General features: G+C 44.6%; 1 protein-coding gene across 3 annotated transcripts in view; it reads left to right on the top strand.

The window, feature by feature from the left end:
* Positions 1-23527, top strand: part of pisd (phosphatidylserine decarboxylase) — an 85810-nt gene that overhangs the window by 7358 nt on the left and 54925 nt on the right. For all 3 annotated transcript variants that reach the window (XM_033043490.1, XM_033043489.1, XM_033043494.1), the window contains one exon: positions 5427-5608. In XM_033043490.1, coding sequence (XP_032899381.1) covers positions 5427-5608 — 182 coding nt within the window. The remainder of the gene's footprint in view (positions 1-5426; positions 5609-23527) is intronic.

Raw genomic sequence — 23527 nt, 5'->3', positions numbered from 1 at the left:
GAAGAAAGTTTGTTCTCATCTCAGTCCTAACTGGCCCCCCCTTTATTCTTAAACTATGACCCATGGTTCTGAACGCCCCCAACATCGGGAACATTTTTCCTGCAGTTACAGTAAGTGAAAATCTAACAGGCAAGCAGGATGCTTTCACCAACCACCCCCATTTGAAGTCCACTTTCTTCCACCGTATCTACCCAGTGCTTGGTACTTACTTCCAGCAGCCACTGGTTGTCCTCCAGGATGCACCGAGCCGCAGCCTGATCCATGCCGGTCACCTGGGCAAATTCGGCACAGAGACTCTCACGGCAGCAGCGCAACGCTTCAACGCCTCCGACGGCCCGGAACTCTTGCACTGAGGCTGCTCCATGGCCGGAGCTGCAGTGAGCGACTCGCCAGCCCGGCAAACACTCTCCAGCCCCACTCCCCGTCCGCATCTGTCCCCGCCGCTGCTTCTGCTTCCAACACCCGCGGCCCATGCAGTTGATATGAGTTTTGAAATTTTCGTTGATCACAGAATTTCTCACAACAGAGTGAGCGAAATTTGTGATCAGCGTGAGAATTTGGTGAAATGCGTGGTTCTCACACTCAATGCATGGGAGTTGGCAGCCCTGCCTCTCTATCCCCATCTCCCTCTCTCTCCCCCCTCTCTCCCCCCTCTCTCCCCCCTCTCTCCCCCCTCTCTCCCCCCTCTCTCCCCCCTCTCTCCCCCCTCTCTCCCCCCTCTCTCCCCCCTCTCTCCCCCCTCTCTCTCCCCTCTCTCTCCCCTCTCTCTCCCCTCTCTCTCCCCTCTCTCTCTCCTCTCTCTCCCCCTCTCTTTCTCTCCCCCCTCTCTCTCCCCCTCTCTTCCACTCTCTCTCCTCTCAACCCCCACCTCACTCTCATCCCTCTCTCTCTCCCCCTCTCTTCCACTCTCTCTCCTCTCAACCCCCTCTCTCTCCCCCTCTCTCTCCCCTCCCCTTCTCTCTCCCCTCCCCTTCTCTCTCCCCTCCCCTTCTCTCTCCCCTCCCCTTCTCTCTCTCCCCTCCCCTTCTCTCTCTCCCCTCCCCTTCTCTCTCTCTCCTCTCCCCTTCTCTCTCTCTCCCCTGTCTCACCCCTCTCACTCTCTCCCCTTCCCTCTCTCTTCTCTCTTCCGCTCTCTCTCCCCTCGCTCCCCCCCTCCCCCTCCCCCCCCCTCTCTCCCTCCCCCCCTCCCTCCCCCCCTCTCTCTCGTCCCCTCTCTCTTCTCTCTCCCCCCCTCTCCCCTCTCTTTCCCATAACTCTCTCTCCCCCCTCTCTCTCTCCTCTCTTCCCCTCTCTCTCCCCCCTCTCCCCTCTCCCCCTCTCTCCCCCTTCTCTTTCCCCTAACTCTCTCGCCCCTCTCTTTCCCCTAACTCTCTCTCCCCCCTCTCTCTCCCTCTCTTTCTTCTCCCTCTCCCCCTCTTCTCTCTGTCTCCCTCTCATCCCCCCTCTCCCTCCTCTCTCTCTTTCTCCCTCCCTCTCTATCTCTCCCTCTCTCTCCCTCTCTACACACTCTCCCCTCTCTCTCTGTCTCTCCTCTCACCTCTCTCTCTTCCCCCCTCTCTCATCTCTCTCCCTCTCTCCCCCATTTCTCCCTCCCACCTCACTCTCCCCCTGGCTCTCTCTCCCCTCTCTCTTTCTCCTCTGTCTCTATCTCATCTTTCTCTATCTCCTCTTTCTCTTTGCCCCCCCATCTCTCTCTCTCTTTCCCTCTCTCTCCCTCTCTCTTTTACCACCCCTCTCTCTTCCCCCTCTCTCCCATTCTCTCCTACCCTCTCCTTCCTCTCCACCCCCTCTCTCTTCCCTCTTTCTTCCCTCTCACCCCCCTCTCTCTCTCCCCCCCCTCTCCCACCTCACTCTCCCCCCTCTCTCTCCCCTATCTCTCTCTCCCCTATCTCTCTCTCCCCCCCTCTCCCTCTTCTCTCTCTCCATTCATGCCACCTCTGTCTCTCCCCTCTCTCTCCTCTCACCCCCCTCTCTCTCCCCCCACTGTCTCCCTGCCTCCTTCCCCTCTCTCTCTTTTCACCTCCCTTTGAGAGTCTGTCCCTTCGGCACAGAGACTCTCGCGGCAGCGGCAGCGGTGCAACGCTTCCGACGGCTCCGCGGCCTGGGAGACTCGCACTGTCCGAAGTGCTCCATGGCCGGAGCTGCAGCGTCAGCCCCGCAAACACTCGACAGCGCCGCAAACACCCGCAAGTCCCCGCTCCCCGCATCTGTTTCCGCTGCTGGTTCTGCTCCCATCCCTCCCGCAGCCCCGGCTCTCCAACACCCACGGACCATGCAGTTTATCCGAGTTTTGAAATTTTCGTTGATCACAACATTTCTCACCACTGAGTGTGAGAAATTTCTGATCAGCGTGAGGGCGTGAGAGTTTGCTTGAGGGCGTGAGTCTCACGCTCAAAGCGTGAGAGTTGGCAGCCCTGCGTAATAATGCCAAATGCATTGGGGTTACTTATTAACTTGTGTAGTGACAAGCTTGAGAACAGTGTCCAAGAAAATAGTTGTTTCCATGGATGTAACTACAAAGTTTTACTGACAGAATTTTGAAAGCTATTATAAACTTGGCAACTATGATCAGCACTGAGCAATCAAATTTACACAAAAAAAAGATTTAGCTGTCCCAGCAAAGTAAACAGTTGTCTATCATTTAATTGAAATAAAAGGAAAACACTGGAAGCATTCAGCAGATTGGTACCTTAACTTGGGTGAATGAATTTAATTTGTGAGTCTTATTTTTTGCTTAAGACTTCATTATATGCAGTCTCTTGCGTTTTCTTTTGTTTCAAAATCTCTTGTGAGTTATTCCTTGATCAGAAGTACCGCAATTATGGGATTAACTATCTGTCACATTGAAAGTACAATACAGACATACAATTTGTTTTTAAAACAAGACAGTTCCTCTTGAGGGAGCTGTTTGTTGACGTGCAATATTAGATGAAGCTTGGGTTGGTCATGCGCACCCTAGTGGTGATACTGCACCTTACCCGCAATACGTTTCTCACTGAAGTGGAACTAGTCTTGGTGACAGATGGGAAACAGTTCAATTTATCTCGCCTCCATTCCAGGATCAAGATCACACCACATTTTAAACATCAAGCTGCATTACGCAGGCAGAGTTTGAGCATCTGCATATTTGGAGACCAATTCCAAGTTGTTGATTTGTTCACTGAAGCATTTCAGAGAATAGGCCTTGCATTTAACAGCCCTATTGCATCTGCCATCTGAAAATAAAGATCAATTATGATACCTTGGAATATATAGACTGCTTACCATATCTTGGAAAGCACCTGTCGATGATAAAATTAATTACTTCAGTGGATCAGCATGGCTTTGGTCATCGAGGGGAAAAAGTGCTTGAATGTCAAAACCTCAAACCTAGTACAATGTTCATGATGTATTAGACAGCAGAATTGCTGTTCTCCTGTATGTTTTGGGGGCATGTACTGGATGGGTACTTCCAATGCTAATTCAGTAAAATCCACAAATCTATAAACGGGATTAATAAAGGAACTCTCCTTGTGCAGCGCCCTCAGCACTGAAGCTCTCATTACATTCAGTTGATACAGTTAGGATTACATTGTTTGCATGGTTGACACCAAACGCCATAAATGGACACTATGGAAAAGGTTTGAGGGTGTTGACTTGAAAAATGTGTAACACTGCCACTGATCCCTGAATGTGCTCGGCCCATGAGCGTTCAAAATGGAGAGCAAGCATTTATTGAGAATGTCCATGCATTCAATAGCACACATACACCCCTTGTAAGTGCTGAAAGAGCCCCCTCTGCCCCACCTGTGACAATATCTGTGAGTCCCAACCCTGGCCACAAGGATATAAAGGGATCAATCCGACTATTGGAAACACTTTATTAGCAGAAGTGGAAACAACGTGTAGCATATAATCACCAGAGATTTAAAATAGCCCCAAATAAACTAGTAAAATGAGTCAGGGAAGCGGGGGAAAAGGAATGGCGTTTTTGTCAGACTCCTTCATGGGAGTTCACTCATGCAGTGCACAAGAAATTCAAGCAGAGTATCACTGCTGGATTTAGTAATAGAAGTGAACCTTTACTAAGAAATGAAGCAAGTACTGATCGTGTCTGGGAAAAAGTGATTGGAGACTAAAGTTTAAATTAATAATTGTGCAAAGTGATGTATTGGCAATATTGTGTCAGCATTGTAGCCAACCTTTGCTCTGCTTGATCTTACGACATTCTACATGTGACCAGCATAGTCATCTTATTATTTTGGCCCCAAGTTCCTCATTCCTACTTTCGCTGGTGTTCAAAGATTGAATCATTTCCTCTAACAAAGATATTTTCTGGAAGTAAGTATGTAACACTGTGATGTCATCATTAAAAACAGTCTATTCTCCTTCCTGAAGCATCTCTTCTTGTTTAAGGAACTACCGTATGTATTCGTCAATGAAATTTGATGAGCAAGAGCAAATTGTGCTTGTCAGCAGAAATAAATATGTGGTCATCTGTCTCTTCACTTGTGCTTTGCAATTCAATGTATTCTACCCAGACCCAATCCAAGTTGGGAAGGTCAAAACTATAATTATTTTGTTGATGGATTTTGTGGGATAGAAGAACCGATGCAAGAGAGTAGCTGCTGCACGGCTGGTAGGTCATTGGTAACTGGGCATTATTAATGTCATTTTTCAGCGGTGTCGTTTGTTTTAATACATTGGCACAAGGTCTTGTGCCATTGTGTATCGTGTAACATGTTATGGTAGATGTGCCAGACAGATTAACCACTTCCAACCATATACCTACATCGAATACTTCACAACAAGAGACAAGGCAAGATTCCAGGCACACAGATGTCCTGGACAAACGTCCCCAGCAAACATCAGGTGGGCAGGACATGTCAGAAGAATGTTGGATGACAGAATATCAAAACAACTACTTTCTGAAATATGAACTGAGGACAGAAAATGAGATTGAATGATCCTCTTACAACATTCCCGAAGAGTTTAAACATTGAAACATTGAAAATAACCAACATTGCATTGTCCTGTTTGATGTGCATGCATAAAAAGTGGTGTTTGTTCATCTGAAGCTGAAATAAAAAATAAAAGAGTAAAGAGTCTTGAATCAAGAACTATTGATGTGACAGAATCCTTACATTTCCGTGAAAAAAACGTTCCAGATCAGTCTGATCAGTCATCTCTGTACATATCGCAACAATTTATACCAGACGTCACGGCAACAAGTGGTGGACAAAAATAACGTTCTTTGTATTAGTGATAAAATTGGCTGTAGATCGATTAGACTTAGACTTAGATCCTTTATTTGTCATTCAGACCTTTCGGTCTGAACGAAATGTCGTTGCCTGCAGCCATACATATAATAATAAACAACAAAACACAAATTAACACAAATTAAGTCTACCCAACATCCTGCTTATTTTTGTTTTTGATCTAAACAGATCACCGGATTTTGCAGACTATCTCTTTTGGAGCCAGGACACGTATCCGTCCTTTGCACCTGATAGTAGCCACGGGCAGTGGCTATGTGGGATACTGGCAGTACGACAAATACAGGCAACAAGAACTCGAACGTCTTGGGATAGATGGGCTGAGGCAACAGAGCATAGCTGCTGCGTGGCAGGTAGGTCTTAAATAACTGAGCATCAATGATATTATGTTTTCATCAGCAATGTCATTTGTTTTAATACATTACTGAAAGGCATGGGACATTCTACCAATCAGATTCAAATCATGAGGGCACCATGCCATTCTTTATAACACTGCTGTGGCAATTCTGGTGTAATGCTGTTGTGAAACTGCTTGCCCCTATGCACTACATAGCTGTTGTTCTCTAATAACATTTCTTGGAACTTTCTCATAACAGTTCTTTAGCCTTCAATTTGTTAATGCTGCCCAATAAGATTAGATGAAGTGGGAAGAATGTATTTATTTGTCAAATGTCATTTGACCTCTTTCCTCTATGTTATCAGTTTAGAAAATGGACTGAAGTAAAACCATAAAGGGCAGGTTGTATTTGCCAATATTAAATGCATGAGTTTGTGCAGAGCCAGTGATTGTGGTCCATGTGGCAGAGATTGATATAGAAAAGAAACTGAGCTGGTTAAAAAAATTGCCAGTGTCCTTATAGAAAGAAGAACAAGAACGTGTGTAGAGCTGGGGTCTGGTAAAGGTAGATTGAAGTAGAGTTATGGAAGTAAATGCACGGTGAAATTCATAGAGCCAGAGTTGTGCAGCACAGAAACAGGCCCTTTGGTCCAACTCATTCATGCTGCCAAATGTCTATCTGAACTAGTCCAATTTGCCTGTGTTTGGGCAAATTTACCTGTCCTTTTACACCTTTAAAAAACAAACATCCATATACCCATCCAAATGTCTTTTACACATAGCAATTGTACCCGCCTTGACAGCTTCCTCAGGCAGCTCATCCCATATTCACCCTCTGTGAAAATGTTACCCCTCTAGTCCCTTTTAAATCTTTCCCCTCTCCTTAAATCTGTGCTTCACCAATAATTTTAACTCTATCACCTCTCGTGATTAAAATTCCCACTTCCCACAGGTGTAGTTATTTTGTGTCTATGTGCCATTACTTTTTGTTGGTACAGGTACTAATAAGCCAATATAAAACATAATTGAGTGGGGTTCAAATCATTACTAATTAACTAATTGTGACTAAGATCTAAATTTATCTGGGATCTGTAGTTAATTAACCTACCAGTGCAACCTTTGTGATCATAGCCAACAGCATTTCTGACTTGCAGGAAAGGTTACTGACGGTTCTCAGAACCCTTGTGTGACCAGAGGAGTATCGATATTTAACAAGAATAGCTTACTTGCTTGAGGAAAGTGATGGGAGAATATCTGTGGTTCAGATTTTTTTGCGGTCCAGCACCAGTCAGATTGTAAAGGTGCCATTTCAATGTTTAGTAAGATATAAATCTTTCAAAGGTTTCAAAGGTCGTTTATTGTCACATGTACCAATTAAGGTACAGTGATATGCGAATGAACATACAGCCAAACCAAAAAAAAGCACCGAGACACACAACTACATAACAGTTAACATAAACATCCACCACAGCGGATTCCCCACATTCCTCACTGTGATGGAATGCAATAAAGTCCAATCTTCTTCCCACATTCTTCTCCCACGGTCGGGACAGTCGAGCCATCCGTCGAGGTGATCGAAGCTCCCATGTCGGGGCAGTCGAAGCTCCTGCGGCTTGGAGTTCCCAAAGTCGGTCTCTAACCAGAGACCGCAGGCTCCACGATGTTAAAGTCAGCAGGCTCCTGCGGTAGAGCTCAGAGGTCGATCCCTGTCAAAGGGATCGCGGGCTCCACGATGTTAAGTCCGCTTGCACCCGCAGTGGAGATCTAGAAATCGGTCTTCAGCAGAGGCCGCCAACTCCTCGATGTTAGGCTGCAGTGCAGATGGAGATACGATACCGAAAAAAATCGCATTTCAGTCGAGGTAAGAGATTAGAGAAAGTTTCCCCCAACCCCCACCCCCACCTCCCACACAAAACAAGCTAAAGAATACTAAAAACATACATTTAACACATGCTAAAAAAAACAGAAGAAAGGGACAGACAGACTGACTGTTGGCGAGGCAGCCAATAAGAATGTGGTGACAATTTAATTGTTGAATGCTTGGATTGTTTCATCTATTCAAACTAGAGATAAGCTTTTATTTTTCTCTCCCATTATTTCCTGTCATCTCTGCACTTTGACTCAGAAATCAATAAGTTGTAAACCCTAGCTTCTCTTCTTTTGAGCCTGGGATGCCAATTCTACATCTTACATGCAATTTTCTAACTCTTCAAAGGCATTTAGGCCTGCTTACCTTGATATTACAGCAAGCTGTGCTTTTCCCCTCTGGGCTATTAGTGAGTAAGGTTTAGGAAGATGTATAGGTATCAGGTCAGTGTTTGCAAGTGAAAGATCTTGCTCCTGTCAACACAGAACTGACGGATATACATTAGACATATGATGTGAGTTTTGTAGGAGTGGAAGGTCATGTTTCAATGTGTGGATTGAGTTTGGAATGAATTACCATGTTGCTGCACCAATTGTTTTCCAACTTCTCCATGTTCTCCAAAGCTCTCTGTCCTGTACATAGAAACATAGAAAATAGGTGCAGGAGGAGGCCATTCGGCCCTTCGAGCCTGCACGGCCATTCAATATAATCATGGCTGATCATCCAACTCAGTTTCCTGTACCTGCCTTCTCTCCATACCCATACGTATGGCAATACTTTATTGAACTGTATGCAAAAAGAATTTCACTGTATGTCTGCACATGTGATAATAAAGAACCGTTGCGCAGTTTTTTTAGTTTAGTGACCCAGCATGGAAACATGCCCTTCGGCCCATTGAGCCCATGACGGCCATTGATCACCCATTCACATTAGTTTCATGCTTTCCAACTTTCGCATCTACTCCCTACACATTAGGTGGAATTTACAGAGGCCAATTAACCTACAAATCCATACGTCTTTGGAGTTTGCACCAAATGTTCTGACTGCTCATCGAAAAATCTCAATTTTCAATCTTGCTCAGCATTATGTAACCCAATCTTGTATTCATTATATGTTTGTGTATTGTGATTTGCTTCATTCCGTGAAGGCTTTCCATATTAATTCTGGAATCAAAAGATAGTATTTGATTCGTGTTCCACGGTGCCCTGTAAGACAGTTTAGCCACTCGATATTGGGGTTGCTTAGTGTGTTCAAGCTAAGGATAGATTTTGTTGCCTGGAGGTTGTAAATTAGTTCCAGTCTTTAGGTGCTTCACTGACGTTATCACCTAGACCAGGATACATTGAGCATTGTGTAGCTGATCACAATGTTCGGCCCGAAACGTCGCCTATTTCCTTCGCTCCATAGATGCTGCTGCACCCGCTGAGTTTCCCCAGCAATTTTGTGTACCTTCGATATTCCAGCATCTGCAGTTCCTTTTTGAACACAATGCTGTATAATCATTGTGTTAATTTGGTTCTGAGCCTCTTTAAGGTTATTTTGTTGAAAACTTTAATTCCACACGATCTGACATTAGATATAAATAAGAGATTTCTGCACGGTTAGAGGTTTACAGACTCCCAATCAGCGTGTTTTTGCAATGAATATGTGTGTGTGTGTGTGTGTGTTGTATCTTATCCATTCCTTCCCTACCGTTGCCCGTTCAAGGCGGGTTTTGTACTTTCTCCCATTAGTCTTTCATGTCTCTTATTTGTTCACAAGCAGGTTTACCTGCTACCACAATAAAAGTGTTGAATACAGATGGTCTGGAACTCTTCCCACCTTTGTGTGTGTGATACTTATTTGATTAGCTTAGAACAGAGTTGTTGATCTTCACACATTGTGAGCTTCTGAGTTAATTACCTGCAACATGATAATGCTGTAATGGTACTGAGTTGTCCAGTGACTCTATAATTACCTATTTCAAACCTCAAACTGCTTTGACACGTACATTTTTTATGTCATTTTGAACAAAGCTTTGGAATGTACTGTACATGTTCACAGGAAATCTGTCGAAAATGGCCCAGTGGCGAATTTGTGTGAACCTTTGAAGATAATTATCTGTGCCATCAATCGAACTTTGGAATTGATGAGTGTGATGAGAATCTGTGGACCTAATGACCACTGTGCTAGGAGCTGAACGGTACTTTGCTCTTCCTGGAACTTTTGCTTTTCTTCAATATCTCACAGGAAAGAAGCTGTATTTTGCTGTCAAATCTCCGCTGGCTCACAAAGCACATTCATTGCCCTCCTAAATTTCTGCATAGCCTACTCTCCCTGGAATCCTATCAACACATCCAAGATTCAGCTACTCACCTATGCCAGGAATAATTTCCACAGGCCAATTAATCAACTCGCACATTTTTGGGTTTGGGATGAAACTGGAATAACCTATAGATGCTTATAGTCATTGGAAGAACATGCAAGCTTCACACAGACCATATTGGAGGTCAGGAGGTAGACAAAAATGCAGGAGAAACTCAGCGGGTGCGGCAACATCTATGGAGCGAAGGAAATAGGCAACGTTTTGGGTAGAAACCCTTCCTCAGATCATTTTGTACATCAATGCTGTTAAAGGTCTTGCCATTACCCCTTGCATTCAACCTCCCAAAGTGCAAAATCTCATACTTGCTCAGATGAAACTGCACCTGCAATTTGTTTGCCCATTTCTGTAGCTGATCTATATCTCGCTCTATTCTTTGACAACCTTCCTGGTCGCTGGCAACTCCACCAATTTTGGTGTCATCTGCAAACTTATTAACCAACCCATCTAAAGTTACACCAGGTATATATCACACAACAGAGATCCCAACACAGATCCCTCTAGTCAGAATAACGTCCTTCCACCACAACCCTTTGTCTTCTATGAATCAGCCACTTCTGAATCCAAATGATTGTCACCAAGGATTCCGTGCATTTTAATTTTCCCTATATGAGGGACTTTATCAAATGACTTGCTGAAATCCATGTAGACAACACCTTTCCGCAGTTTTTACGGAAGTGGTGGCGCTGCCCAAGCAGCTGCGGCTCCGCTCGCCTGCAGTCCGTCCGTCTGTCTTTTTTCTTTTTTTTTTCTTTTGTCTTTTTGGACATATGTTTTAGTTTATTATTAGTTGTGTATGTGTGGGGGGCGGGGGAAACTTGTTTTAGTCTCTTCCTTCTAGGGGATGCGACCTTTTCTTTGTCGTATCTCGGTCTCCGTCTCCGTCTCCGTCTGCGCTGAGGCCTAATCGCGGAGGGGCCGACCTCGAGGCTCCAGAGGCAGAGCCAGGACTCACCATCGAGAAGCTGGCCGACTTCAGGGCTGTGGTGGTGCTGCGGCGGCGGCCCGACTTCAGGGCCTCGGAGGCTTCGGCCCAGTGGACGACAGCATCGGGAGCTCGCAGGTCCTAGGTTGGTGACCGATTCTCCGGAGCTCCCGCAACAACGGATTCGTCCGTTGGACTGGAGGGTGGCAGCTTCGTCCACCCTGGGCTGCGGAGTTTGAACCAGCCCGTTCGCGGAACTCGGATTCGGCCGCGGGACTTACCATCACCCGGCGGGGGGCCCAACATCGAAAGCCTGGATTGCCTCAACGCAAAGGGAGAACGAGGAAGGAAGAGACAAGGACTTTAAGACTTTTGCCTTCCATCACAGTGAGGAGATGCCTGGTAGACTCACTGTGGTCGATGTTAAACTGTGTTCATTGTGTGTTCTGTTATTTTATTCTCTGTCATGACTGCAAGGCATGTAATTTTGTTCAAACCAAAAGTTTGAATGACAATAAAGAATACTTTATACTTTGTCTCCTCCTTAAACTCAATCGAGTTTGTAATAATAATAATAATAATAAATTTCAAGAGTCTCAAGGACACCTTACAAAAATTTAGCAAGTAGAGGAAAAACATGTAAGCGGAATGAAATAAATAGTAGAGACATGACTAGTACACAAATTAAAGACAGAATTCAATTCAAAACACAATATGAGGCAATTCAAGCATAGATGAAAAGGGAGGGGGACGTGGGGCTAAGGATAGGCAGAGGTGGAGAGAAAGGTCTTGAGGCGGGACTGGAAGATGGTGAGGGACACGGAATTGCGGATCAGTTGGGGGAGGGAGTTCCAGAGCCTGGGAGCTGCCCTGGAGAAGGCTCTGTCCCCAAAACTGCGGAGGTTGGATTTGTGGATGGAGAGGAGACCGGCTGATGTGGATCTGAGGGACCGTGAGGGTTGGTAGGGGGAGAGGAGGTCAGTGAGATATGGGGGGGGCCAGATGGTGGAGGGCTTTGTAGGTGAGGACCAGGATTTTGTAGGTGATCCGGTGGGAGATGGGAAGCCAGTGAAGTTGTTTGAGGACTGGAGTGATGTGATGCCAGGATTTGGTGTGGGTGATGAGTCGGGCGGCTGCGTTCTGGACCAGTTGGAGTCGGTTGATGTAGGTGGAGCTGATGCCAAGGAGAAGTGAGTTGCAGTAGTCCAGTCGGGAGGAGATGAAGGCATGGATGAGTCTTTCAGCAGCGGGAGGTGTGAGAGAGGGTCTGATTTTGGCGATGTTGCGGAGGTGAAAGAAGGAGGTTTTAATTACATGGCGGATGTGAGGCTCAAGGGAGAGGATGGAATCAAAGATCACGCCAAGGTTGCGGGCCTGGGGAGATGGGGAGACAGTGGTGCCGTCGATGGTGAGAGTGGGGTTATTGATTTTGCTGAGTGTGGATTTGGAGCCTATGAGGAGGAATTCTGTTTTATCGCTGTTGAGTTTGAGGAAGTTATGTTGCATCCAGGTTTTTATAGCTGACAAACAGGAGTTGATATGGGAGAGGGGGGGTTGTGGGGGGATTTTGTGCCGAGGTAGATCTGGGTGTCATCGGCGTAACAGTGGAAGTCCACGTTGAAGTGGCGGAGTATCTGACCAAGGGGGAGGATGTAGATGATGAAGAGGAGGGGGCCGAGTACGGAGCCTTGGGGAACGCCTTGAGTGACTGTGGCTGTAGCAGAGGTGTGGTTATGGAGATGTGACTTGCCACGGATAAAGTGGAGGTAGATGTGGCCCTTGTGGCTAAAGGGATCAGGGGGTATGGAGAGAAGGCAGGTACAGGATACTGAGTTGGATGATCAGCCATGATCATATTGAATGGCGGTGCAGGCTCGAAGGGCCGAATGGCCTACTCCTGCACCTATTTTCTATGTTTCGATGATTCTAAGCCGTGCTGACTGTCTCGAATTAGCCCATTCTGTTTGAAATAGGAGTAAATCCTATCTCGAAGAAATCTCTCCAACTGTTTCCCTACCACAGACATGAGGCTCACCGGCCTATAATTTCCTGGATTGTCTCTACTTCCCTTCTTAAACAAAGGAATAACATTAGCTGTTCTCCAGTTCTCTGGGACCTCGCCCTGGCTAGAGAAGATACAAAGATCTTCATCAAGGTCTCTGCAAACTCCTCTCTTCTGTCACTATCTTGGAATAAATCCCATCAGGCCCTAGGAATTTATCCACCTTAACTTTGCCAATGACGTTCCGTGGCCCCTTTTGGCCCTTCTAATTGCCTGCTTCTATCTTCTATCTAAGTTCTATCTTGGGTGCTTTATTTTCCTCAAGGGCCTTGTCTGATTCCACCTTTCTAAACTTTGCATACACTTCCTTTCTCTTTTATTTTTACCAAATTTACAACCTCTTTGATCATCCATGGTTCTCTTAACTTCCCATCCTTATCCTTCCTCTTAGCTGTATCATGCTGGACCCTGATCAGCTGGCCTGATGAAATACATGGGATAATAATTCATTCTATCTGGGCTCAAATTCTGTTATTCCATATTGTATCCACATAAAAGCATCCTTGTTTTGCCTAACTTTAAGTCCTTTTGTCCCCATTTTGAATTGCTGTTGGTCAACACTTCCATTTTAACTTCACTGCAATTTTCTTATTTTGCATTCCCTGGATGTGGGTGAAAATAGTCTGACTATATTGGTTTTGCTCGGGTAAATAATGCTGGGTCCATTACATGAATTGTGGCTTGTGGCTGTTTGTGATGGCATTGGACAAAGAATCCCGGTATACCAATTTAGTAATAATGAAAGAATGCTCATTTATATCCAGATTGGGTGGTGATTTGGAGATACATTCCTAACAACCATTAGGGAAAGAGTAGCACTTCAACTCCACGGATATCTGTTCCATCTGTTTTACTGTGTTCTTGCACATGGAAAGCAGTAAGCTTGTCTTGGTGTACAAGAATGTGTTAATGTCAGCGTATAAATATGTAACCCAGGTGATCTGCAGTCATACGGTGGATTCTGAGACTTTATGTGGTGGTTTTTCTGTAGATTTAAGTTATCATGTGCTCCTGGCAAACCACCAGATTGGATCAATTCTGCTTGGTGCAGTGGAACTAGCTCCTTTGCGCTGGTGACTTTTGGATTATATGAAAATGTAGCAGTATGACCATTGTAAGAGTCTTTTATTCTTTTCCCACACTGCCACTGGTTTTTGTAAGAGGAATAACTTTATTGCAGCCCTCACTGTGCTTTGCAGAGCTAATGTGATCCGATAGACACAAAATGCTGGAGTAACTCAGCGGGTCAGGCAGCATCTCTGCAGAAAAAGGATTGGTGACGTTTTGGGTCGGAATTCCTCTTCAGACTTCTGCTTCTTCTTCTTGCGTATGGCGTTCATAGCCTAAAGATGTAGGACAACTTGTTTTATTTGATCTTATTTGATTGTGCACGCCGGGTTGATTGCATTTGTCGAACCAGGACGGACCACATGAAGGTTGCAATCTCTCACCCCTTCTTCAGACTGAAAGTCATTTTATCTTATGTCTAATTATGGTTTTGGGACCTTAGCTGGGATAGCTAGTGACTGAAAATAATCTCACCAGGTAAGCAATTTGTGTTTCATAATTGATGTACAGCAGCTGTAATCAAATACTGTAATGAACATTATATTGTATCTTCTTTCGTGTGGCGTGCACAGCCTAAAGTTGTTGGACAACTTGTTCTATTTGATCTTCCGTTTGTGCACGTCGAGTTAATTGCATTAGTCGAAACAGGGCGGACCACGTGAAGGTTGCAATCTTCCACCCCATTATATTGTATGAAAAAGATAGATTCAGTCCATAAAGTTAGATTGTCATTCTGCAGACTTCAAGCTGCCTTCTGTTTAAAAAGTACATTACGACTACAGTATACTCTTTGGTCTACTTTTCTGTAATACCTATAATTGTATTAGCTAGTTGAGATTGTAAGCTTAGTCTTCAATGTTTTTATAATTCCTGATGCTATAAGTTTAGAATGGTTCTACTGAACATATTCTCTTGATCTAATTGATTTGAAAAGGAGTTACCTATTCCAGTCCAGAGGGGTAATACATTTTGGATATGACTTTTGTGGTATTGGGAAACTATAATGAGGTAAATATATATATGTTCTAGAATCTTAAGCTAAAAGAAAGACAGTTGTCAGCTAAAGCCCATTGTGGAAGATGTGATTAGTTGCTGTTTAAATCCGAGTCTCTATTAGGCCGTTCATCACTTCAAGATTGGCAGAATGTTGCAAGTTGGAGAATTTGCTGCAGGCTACAATTCACAGCATGCAATTTAAATCTCCCACAGTTCAGACGTTTTCTGAGCAGCCATTTTAAGTTGTTTAAATACATCTTTGTTTAAAGTTACTAGCTTTTGGGCATATGGATTGGTAACAAATTATTACATGTGATTCAAGGAATACAGGAACACTTTATAAACACACAAGTGCATATTCCTCTGATGTTTAGGCCAGAGTAATTAAAATAAAATTGGTTGTTGACTTTATCTTGTATAAATATAACTGGATCATGCTACCTAGATACTATAAGATCTACTAGATTGGGTTCCTTGTGAGCATCTACTAGATTGGGGCCCCTTGTGACGGTATAGCTTTTTGAAAGCTATCAATTAGCCACTGTGCCTCTGGGCTTGCATTTTTCCTATGTTACATACATTCACTATAACAAATTGACAGTTTTCCTTCTTTCCTTTTGCTCTTGAAGATGACATTTTATAAATTCACTGGATTTTGAAGCCCTCCAGGCATTGTACATAAGTAGCTGCACTTGGTGTGTCAGCCACATGATCCATTCTCATTCCTTCTCTTCCAGCGCCTGCTCTTTGATTTACTTTTTAGTCTGTGCATCAGTAATGAAGATCTGAAAAGCAGGCTGCTTTTGCTCTCTAGCCAAGTTGTCAGTGAATTTAATTGCTGTGCCTTTCTGGTTCGTGATTGGGAGCTAATTCCTCACACAATGAGTTTGCATCTTTACCTTAATTTGAGTAATGTTGGAGCCAAGTGTCAACTGGACACTGCAAAAGCTCTTTTCATTTAAGTGCATAAAAGCCCTGTCTCACGGTAGGAGCTGACCCACGAGGTACCCCAAGTGAAAGACTCGTGGTTGTGTACGAGATCCCAAGTGTATGATCAAGAGTTTAACCGAGTTCCCACGGGTATGACAAGTTTGCCGTTTTCTGCGATGTTCCAAGTTCGTCTCCCGAGTTACTAAGTTCCTCTCCCGAGTTACTCTTGAGTAACTACCAGGGTAGTGGGAGATGGTGGTGGAAATATTGAATGGAACACAAGCCTTGCTGTACTGTAGACTCTGCAGAAACCTGGTGGGTATGAGAGGTTTAGAGGGATAGAGGCCAAATGTGAGACAGGAGTTGCGGGCCATGCAGCAGCTCTGGAGAGAAGAAATAGGTGATGTTTTGGGTCGAGACCCTTCTTGTCCTTTTCTCCAGAGATGCTGTCTGTCCCGCTGAGTTACTCCGGCTTTTTCTCTCTCCTCGTGGGTTTAAACCAGCATCTGCAGTTCCTCCCACACGCTTCAACACTACAGGAGAGCCCGGTGTGGGGACTCGACCCAGTCGAGGGACGGCCGCTTCTTGCTCAGGCTTCAGGAAGCCGGTACAATGGAGAGGTACGAGGCTGCCATGGTCCTTGGAGCACTTGGGAATGTCATGGGCTATTATAACGTTACGGGTCACGGGTGCAACAAAGACTCACGATACACTAAGGTAAACGGACTGGCCACTACGTTCTTACAATGAGTTAAAATGTTTCAATTCTTAACCACACGAGTTCCGAGGTTACAGCTACGTTAATCGTACGTTATTACCACATGTTTTAACTCGGGGTACCTCGTGTGTCAACTCGCACCGTGAGACAGGGGTTTTATAGCTAACAGTGTTGGCTGATCGGCATACTTACATTCCAATGTAAATAGAGGAAGGCATACAGGACAATTACCCATTTAAAAAAAAATCTACTTCATCATTCAATAAGATCGTCTGAACTTTTATCGATGCCACTTTCCGGTAGTAACTCTATATCCCCTGATTATGTCAATATTTTAATATGTATTAATTCTTGGTGTCATTTAGTTTTAGAGATACAGCGTGGATACAGGCCCTTCGGCCCACCGAATCCACATGGACTAGCAATCCCCGCACACTAATGCTACACACACCAGGGACAATTTACGTTTATGCCAAGCCAATTAACCTACATACCTGTACGTCTTTGGAGTGTGGGAGGAATCCGAAGATCTCAGAGAAAACCTTAATTGGTACACGTGGCAAGAACAGGGGGGCAGATTATTATCTCAATGGTTTCAAGTTAGGAAAAGGGGAAGTACAATGAGAGCTGGGTGTCCTTGTACATCATTCACTGAAAGCAATTATGCAGGTACTGCAGGCAGTGAAGAAAGTTAATGGCATGTTGGCCTTCATAACAAGAGGAATTGAGTAAAGGAGCAAAGAGGTCATTTTGAAGTTGTACAGGGCCCTGGTGAAACCACACCTGGAGTATTGTGTGCAGTTTTGGTGTCCAAATTTGAGGAAGGACATTCTTGCTATTGAGGGAGTACAGCAAAGGTTCACGAGGTTCATTCCCAGGATGGCGGGACTTTGGAAGAATGGAGCAACTGGGCTTGTATACACTGGAATTTAGAAGGATGAGAGGGAATATTATTGAAACATATAAGATTATTAAGGGATTGGACACACTAGAGGCAGGAAACATGTTCCTGATGTTGGGGGAATGCAGAAACAGGGGGCCACAGTTAGAAAATAAGGGGTAGGCCATTTAGAACAGAGATGAGGAAAAACATTTTCACCCAGAGAATTGTGAATCTGTGGAATTCTCTGCCTCAGAAGGCAGTGGAGGCCGATTCTCTGGATGCCTTCAAGAGAGAGTTAGATAGAGCTCTTAAAGATAGCGGAGTCAAGGGATATGGGGAGAAGGCAGGAACGGGGTACTGATTGTGGATGATCAGCCATGATCACGGTGAATGGCGGTGCTGGCTCGAAGGGCCTACTCCTGCACCTATTGTCTATTGTGACAATAAAATACCATTGAACCTTTGAAAACCCACGCGATCACGAGGAGAACATACAAACTCCGTACAGGCAGCACCTGTAGTCGGGATCGAACTCAGGTCTCTGGTGCTGCTGTGCCCTATTTTCTCACTAAAATGCTTAATCTCTGGCCACATCTAGGTTAATATCCTCTGAACCCTCTCCAATGCAATCACATCCTTCTGATAGTGTAGCAACTAGAACTCCATACTTCAACTGTGGCCTAATCAATGGTTTATAAAATTATGCTAAGATCTCCTCCCTCTGATATTCTATGCCCAGCTAATGAAGGCAAGCATCCTGTGTAGCTCTTTTGCCACCCTTTCTACTAGTGCTGCTACCCTTGGGAATGTCTGGACATACAGCAAGATCTTTTTGTTACACAATCCTCCCTAGAGTCCTACCATTTATAATGTATGTTCTACCCTTATTAGGCCACCAAAACGACCACGTATATTTTATTCAGGTTTAAATTTCATTTGCCATTGCTCTGCACAACTTGCACACTGATTTAATATTTAATATACTAACTAACCTCACTATCAACTATGCCGTAATGTTTTGTCTTCTGTCAAATTTACGAACCTTATCTCTTGAATTCATATTTTGGTATGAGTATAATGATCAGCATGGACCTGGTGATCAAAGGGTCTATTTTTGTGCAAGATTATTCTAGATTGTTAATGTATATAATAGAATGGGTCCCAGCAATGCTGACCACATGCTTCCATTTACAAAAGCAACCCTCCATCACCCGCTGTCTTTCCCCACCAGGCTAATTTTGGATCAATTTTGCCAACTGCATTCCTCTGTCTCCCACCTCCCTTTAAGCTCCCCCTTTTTCTATTCACCACTTTCCCTCTTTTTAAATCAAAAATATTTATTCAAATATTAAAATAATATATACAGTAAAAAACAAAACAGAACCCACCACCATAATACGCGACAGACGATAAACTGTTATACAACTATCTTATGATCCTTGTCAAGGATCCATTCAACCCCCCTTGGTGCCCAGCGGTCCCGGAAATCCCACAGGGCGCCCGTGGACAGCGCGTACTCCCTCTCTAACACCACCCGGGCACGGACGTAACCCTGGAAAAGAGACAGGCAGCCAGCTCAGGCAGAGCCCTCTTCCGGATGGCCAGCTTGGCCAGGCCCAGGAACAACCCAACCAGGACATCTTCGGTCCCACATTCCCTCTTAGCATCTTCCCCTTCCTTTCCTTCACAATTCTCCCACTCTTTCCTTCCCCCCAACCCCCAACATGACTCCCTCCACTCTCCAGCAACCAGTTCCTTGCTCTGTGTAGAGCTGCCCAGCAACTACTATCACGTCCTCTTCAGGGTCACACCCTGATTGTCGTTAACCCTTCTGCAGTCTTAGTTCCCATGCCACCCTTGGGCTGCAGCCTGCAACCTTGCCCAGAATAACTTTAAAAGCATCAGCTACTGTGCTGGTCGATGTTGGCAGGTTTCAGTCTCCCAGTGTTCTGCGGGTGAGTTGTTGAGTAGGCAATGACTTCACTTTTCAGGAGCAGGCATCTCTCACTTCACCGCCACCGTCATTATTTGATGTATACAATGATCCTAACCTCTGTCTCCCAGCCACACTTTCTCATTAGCTACTCTTAAATGAAGGGGTTGAACTAATGAGCAAAAGCAGGTTAATCAGATTACTGTGAGCGTCACTGTCCCACATAAAGATAATGTACATTTAAACCCTAATGGAACAATGCAGGACTTTTAAATAGGTGCTTGAGGTGGACACAGAGAAGATAAAATCATAAGAAAAGAGGAGTAGGTGTAGACTACTCTGCCCTGCCATTCAACATAATCATGACTTTTCTACCCTAAGCCTCATCTCATCTCCCTATCCGACATCCACAAAGCCCATTGTTTTCTCTTTACACAACCTCAGTGATCGAGCCTTCACAACCCTCCGCTGTACAGAATTCATCATCCTGTGCAGGAAGTACAGAAAGAAGGTGTTGGCCCATTATGACAGAGCCAGCGTTTGGTAGGTGCTTTCCAATTCCACTTTGATACTAATTTATATATTAAAACGTGCTGATGCTGGAAATTTAAAATACAAAGAGAACTTGCTGGAGTTGCTTGAGGGGGAAAAAAATAAACGAATGACAAAGGGTAAAAAATGGAACAAAAAGCAGTCTCATGCCTGTCAGGTCCATAATTCAGTTGTAGACCAAGTTTAAGTATAGGATGCTGATAAGCTGAAAAGGAAAATGAGATAGGGAGACAGTGTTGGAAGAGGATGTCAGCTAATCTATTATTATTCTCGAAATGGTCAGTCGAAAGAGGATGGTGGTGTCACTTTGGGATAAAGAAGGCAATTTATACACAACTCACCTTACTAAGTCTGAAGTCTCGACCAGAAACGTCACCTATTCCTTCGCTCCATAGATGCTGCATCACCCGCTGAGTTTCTCCAGCATTTTTGTCTATCTTCACTCCTTTTCAAGGATAGTTTGCCAAGTTCACAGTATTGGTGCAAGTGTGTTAAAGTGGATTGCAGACTGGACATCACATAGAAGACAGTGTTGGAACAGAATGTTTGCATGCAGTGCAGTAAATAAATACAAGACAAATGTCATATTGGCATTTATTGCAAAGTAGTTGGGGTTTGGAAATTGAAAAAAAAAAGCGTATATTTGAACACTGTTGGTGTGGCCTCATCCTGCAGTATAGTGTACAGTTTTGGTCCCCTTGCATAAGAAATCAACTTTGCATGCAACCCAGAAGAGGTGAACTGGGATAATTCCTGGGATGATAGATGTTCCCACCCAGAGAGTTGTGAATTTGTGGAATTCAATAGACAATAGACATTAGGTGCAGGAATAGGCCATTTGGCCCTTCGAGCCCTTCAATGTGATCATGGCTGATCATCCCCAATCAGTACCCCGTTCCTGTCTTCTCCCCATATCCCCTGACTCCGTTATTTTTAAGAGCCCTATCTAGCTCTCTCTTGAAAGCTCCAGAGAACCTGCCTCCACAGGCAGAGAATTCCACAGACTCACCACTGTCTGTGAGAAAAAGTGTTTCATCGTCTCCGTTCTAAATGTCTTACTCCTTATTCTTAAACTGTGGCCCCTGGTTCTGGACTCCCCCAACATCGGGAACACGTTTCCTGCCTCTAGCGTGTCCAAGCCCTTAACAATCTTATATGTTTCAATGAGATACCCTCTCATCCTTCTAAACTCCAGAGTGTACAAGCCCAGCTGCTCCATTCTCCCAGCATATGGCAATCCCGCCATCCCGGGAATTAACCTTGTAAACCTACGCTGCACTCCCTCAATAGCAAGAATGCCCTTCTTCAAATTAGGGGACCAAAACTGCACACAATACTCCAGGTGTGGTCTCACTAGGGCTCTGTACAACTGCAGAAGGACCTCTTTGCTCCTATATTCGATTCCTCTTGTTATAAAGGCCAACATGCCATTTGCTCATGACATTCACCCAGAGAGTTGTGAATTTGTGGAATCACCCAGAGAGTTATGAATTTGTCGAATTCAGCCAGAGAGTTGTGAATTTGTGGAATTCTCTGCCACATAGGGCAGTGGAGGCCAAATCACTGGATGGATTTAAGAGAGAGTTAGATAGAGCTCTAGGGACTAGTGGAATCAAGGGATATGGGGAGAAGCCAGGCACGGGTTATTACATAGAAACATAGAAATTAGGTGCAGGAGTAGGCCATTCGGCCCTTCGAGCCTGCACCGCCATTCAATATGATCATGGCTGATCATCCAACTCAGTATCCCGTACCTGCCTTCTCTCCATACCCTCTGATCCCCTTATCCACAAGGGCCACATCTAACTCCCTCTTAAATATAGCCAATGAACTGGCCTCGACTACCCTCTGTGGCAGGGAGTTCCAGAGATTCACCACTCTCTGTGTGAAAAAAAGTTCTTCTCATCTCGGTTTTAAAGGATTTCCCCCTTATCCTTAAGCTGTGACCCCTTGTCCTGGACTTCCCAAACATCGGGAGCAATCTTCCTGCATCTAGCCTGTCCAACCCCTTAAGAATTTTGTAAGTTTCTATAAGATCCCCTCTCAATCTCCTAAATTCTAGAGAGTATAAACCAAGTCTATCCAGTCTTTCATCATAAGACAGTCCTGACATCCCAGGAATCAGTCTGGTGAACCTTCTCTGCACTCCCTCTATGGCAATAATGTCCTTCCTCAGATTTGGAGACCAAAACTGTACGCAATACTCCAGGTGTGGTCTCACCAAGACCCTGTGCAACTGCAGTAGAACCTCCCTGCTCCTATACTCAAATCCTTTTGCTATGAAAGCTAACATACCATTCGCTTTCTTCACTGCCTGCTGCACCTGCATGCCCACTTTCAATGACTGGTGTACCATGACACCCAGGTCTCGCTGCATCTCCCCTTTTCCTAGTCGGCCACCATTTAGATAATAGTCTGCTTTCCTGTTTTTGCCACCAAAATGGATAACCTCACATTTATCCACATTATACTGCATCTGCCAAACATTTGCCCACTCACCCAGCCTATCCAAGTTACCTTGCAGTCTCCTAGCATCCTCCTCACAGCTAACACTGCCCCCCAGCTTAGTGTCATCCGCAAACTTGGAGATATTGCCTTCAATTCCCTCATCCAGATCATTAATATATATTGTAAATAGCTGGGGTCCCAGCACTGAGCGTTGCGGTACCCCACTAGTCACTGCCTGCCATTGTGAAAAGGACCCGTTTACTCCTACTCTTTGCTTCCTGTTTGCCAGCCAGTTCTCTATCCACATCAATACTGAACCCCCAATGCCATGTGCTTTAAGTTTGTAAACTAATCTCTTATGTGGGACCTTGTCGAAAGCCTTCTGGAAGTCCAGATACACCACATCCACTGGTTCTCCCCTATCCATGCTACTAGTTACATCCTCGAAGAATTCTATAAGATTCGTCAGACATGATTTACCTTTTGTAAATCCATGCTGACTTTGTCCAATGATTTCATCACTTTCCAAATGTGCTGCTATCCCATCTTTAATAACTGACTCTAGCAGTTTCCCCACTACCGATGTTAGACTAACTGGTCTGTAATTCCCCGTTTTCTCTCTCCCTCCCTTCTTAAAAAGTGGGGTTACGTTTGCTACCCGCCAATCCTCAGGAACTACTCCAGAATCTAAAGAGTTTTGAAAGATTATTACTAATGCATCCACTATTTCTGGAGCTACTTCCTTAAGTACTCTGGGATGCAACCTATCTGGCCCTGGGGATTTATCGGCCTTTAATCCATTTAATTTACCCAACACCACTTCCCGGCTAACCTGGATTTCACTCAATTCCTATTTTATTGATTGAGGATGATCAGCCATGATCACAATGAATGGCGGTGCTGGTTCGAAGGACCGAATGGCTTCCTCCTGCACCTATTTTCTATGTTTCTATGTTTCTCCTATCATGAATGATTTTTTTTTAAAAGGTAGATCCGTGCTCTTTGGAGTTTAGAACATTCAAGGGTGATGTTATGGGATCATATGCGATGCGAAGATGTTGAGATGTTTCCACTAGTGGGGGAGTATCAAACTAGGAGACCGTTTTACAAGAAAGGGATAAAATCATTTGAAGCTGAAGGACAAGAGAATCCTCCCTTTTTGCAGAGGGTGATGAATCTCTGGAATTCTCT

This window comes from Amblyraja radiata, chromosome 25, assembly GCF_010909765.2.
Source record: "Amblyraja radiata isolate CabotCenter1 chromosome 25, sAmbRad1.1.pri, whole genome shotgun sequence".
NCBI classification, from domain to species: Eukaryota; Metazoa; Chordata; class Chondrichthyes; order Rajiformes; family Rajidae; genus Amblyraja; species Amblyraja radiata.
The sequence above is the reverse complement of the archived record's forward strand: the minus strand, read 5'-3'. Positions and strand labels throughout refer to the sequence as shown.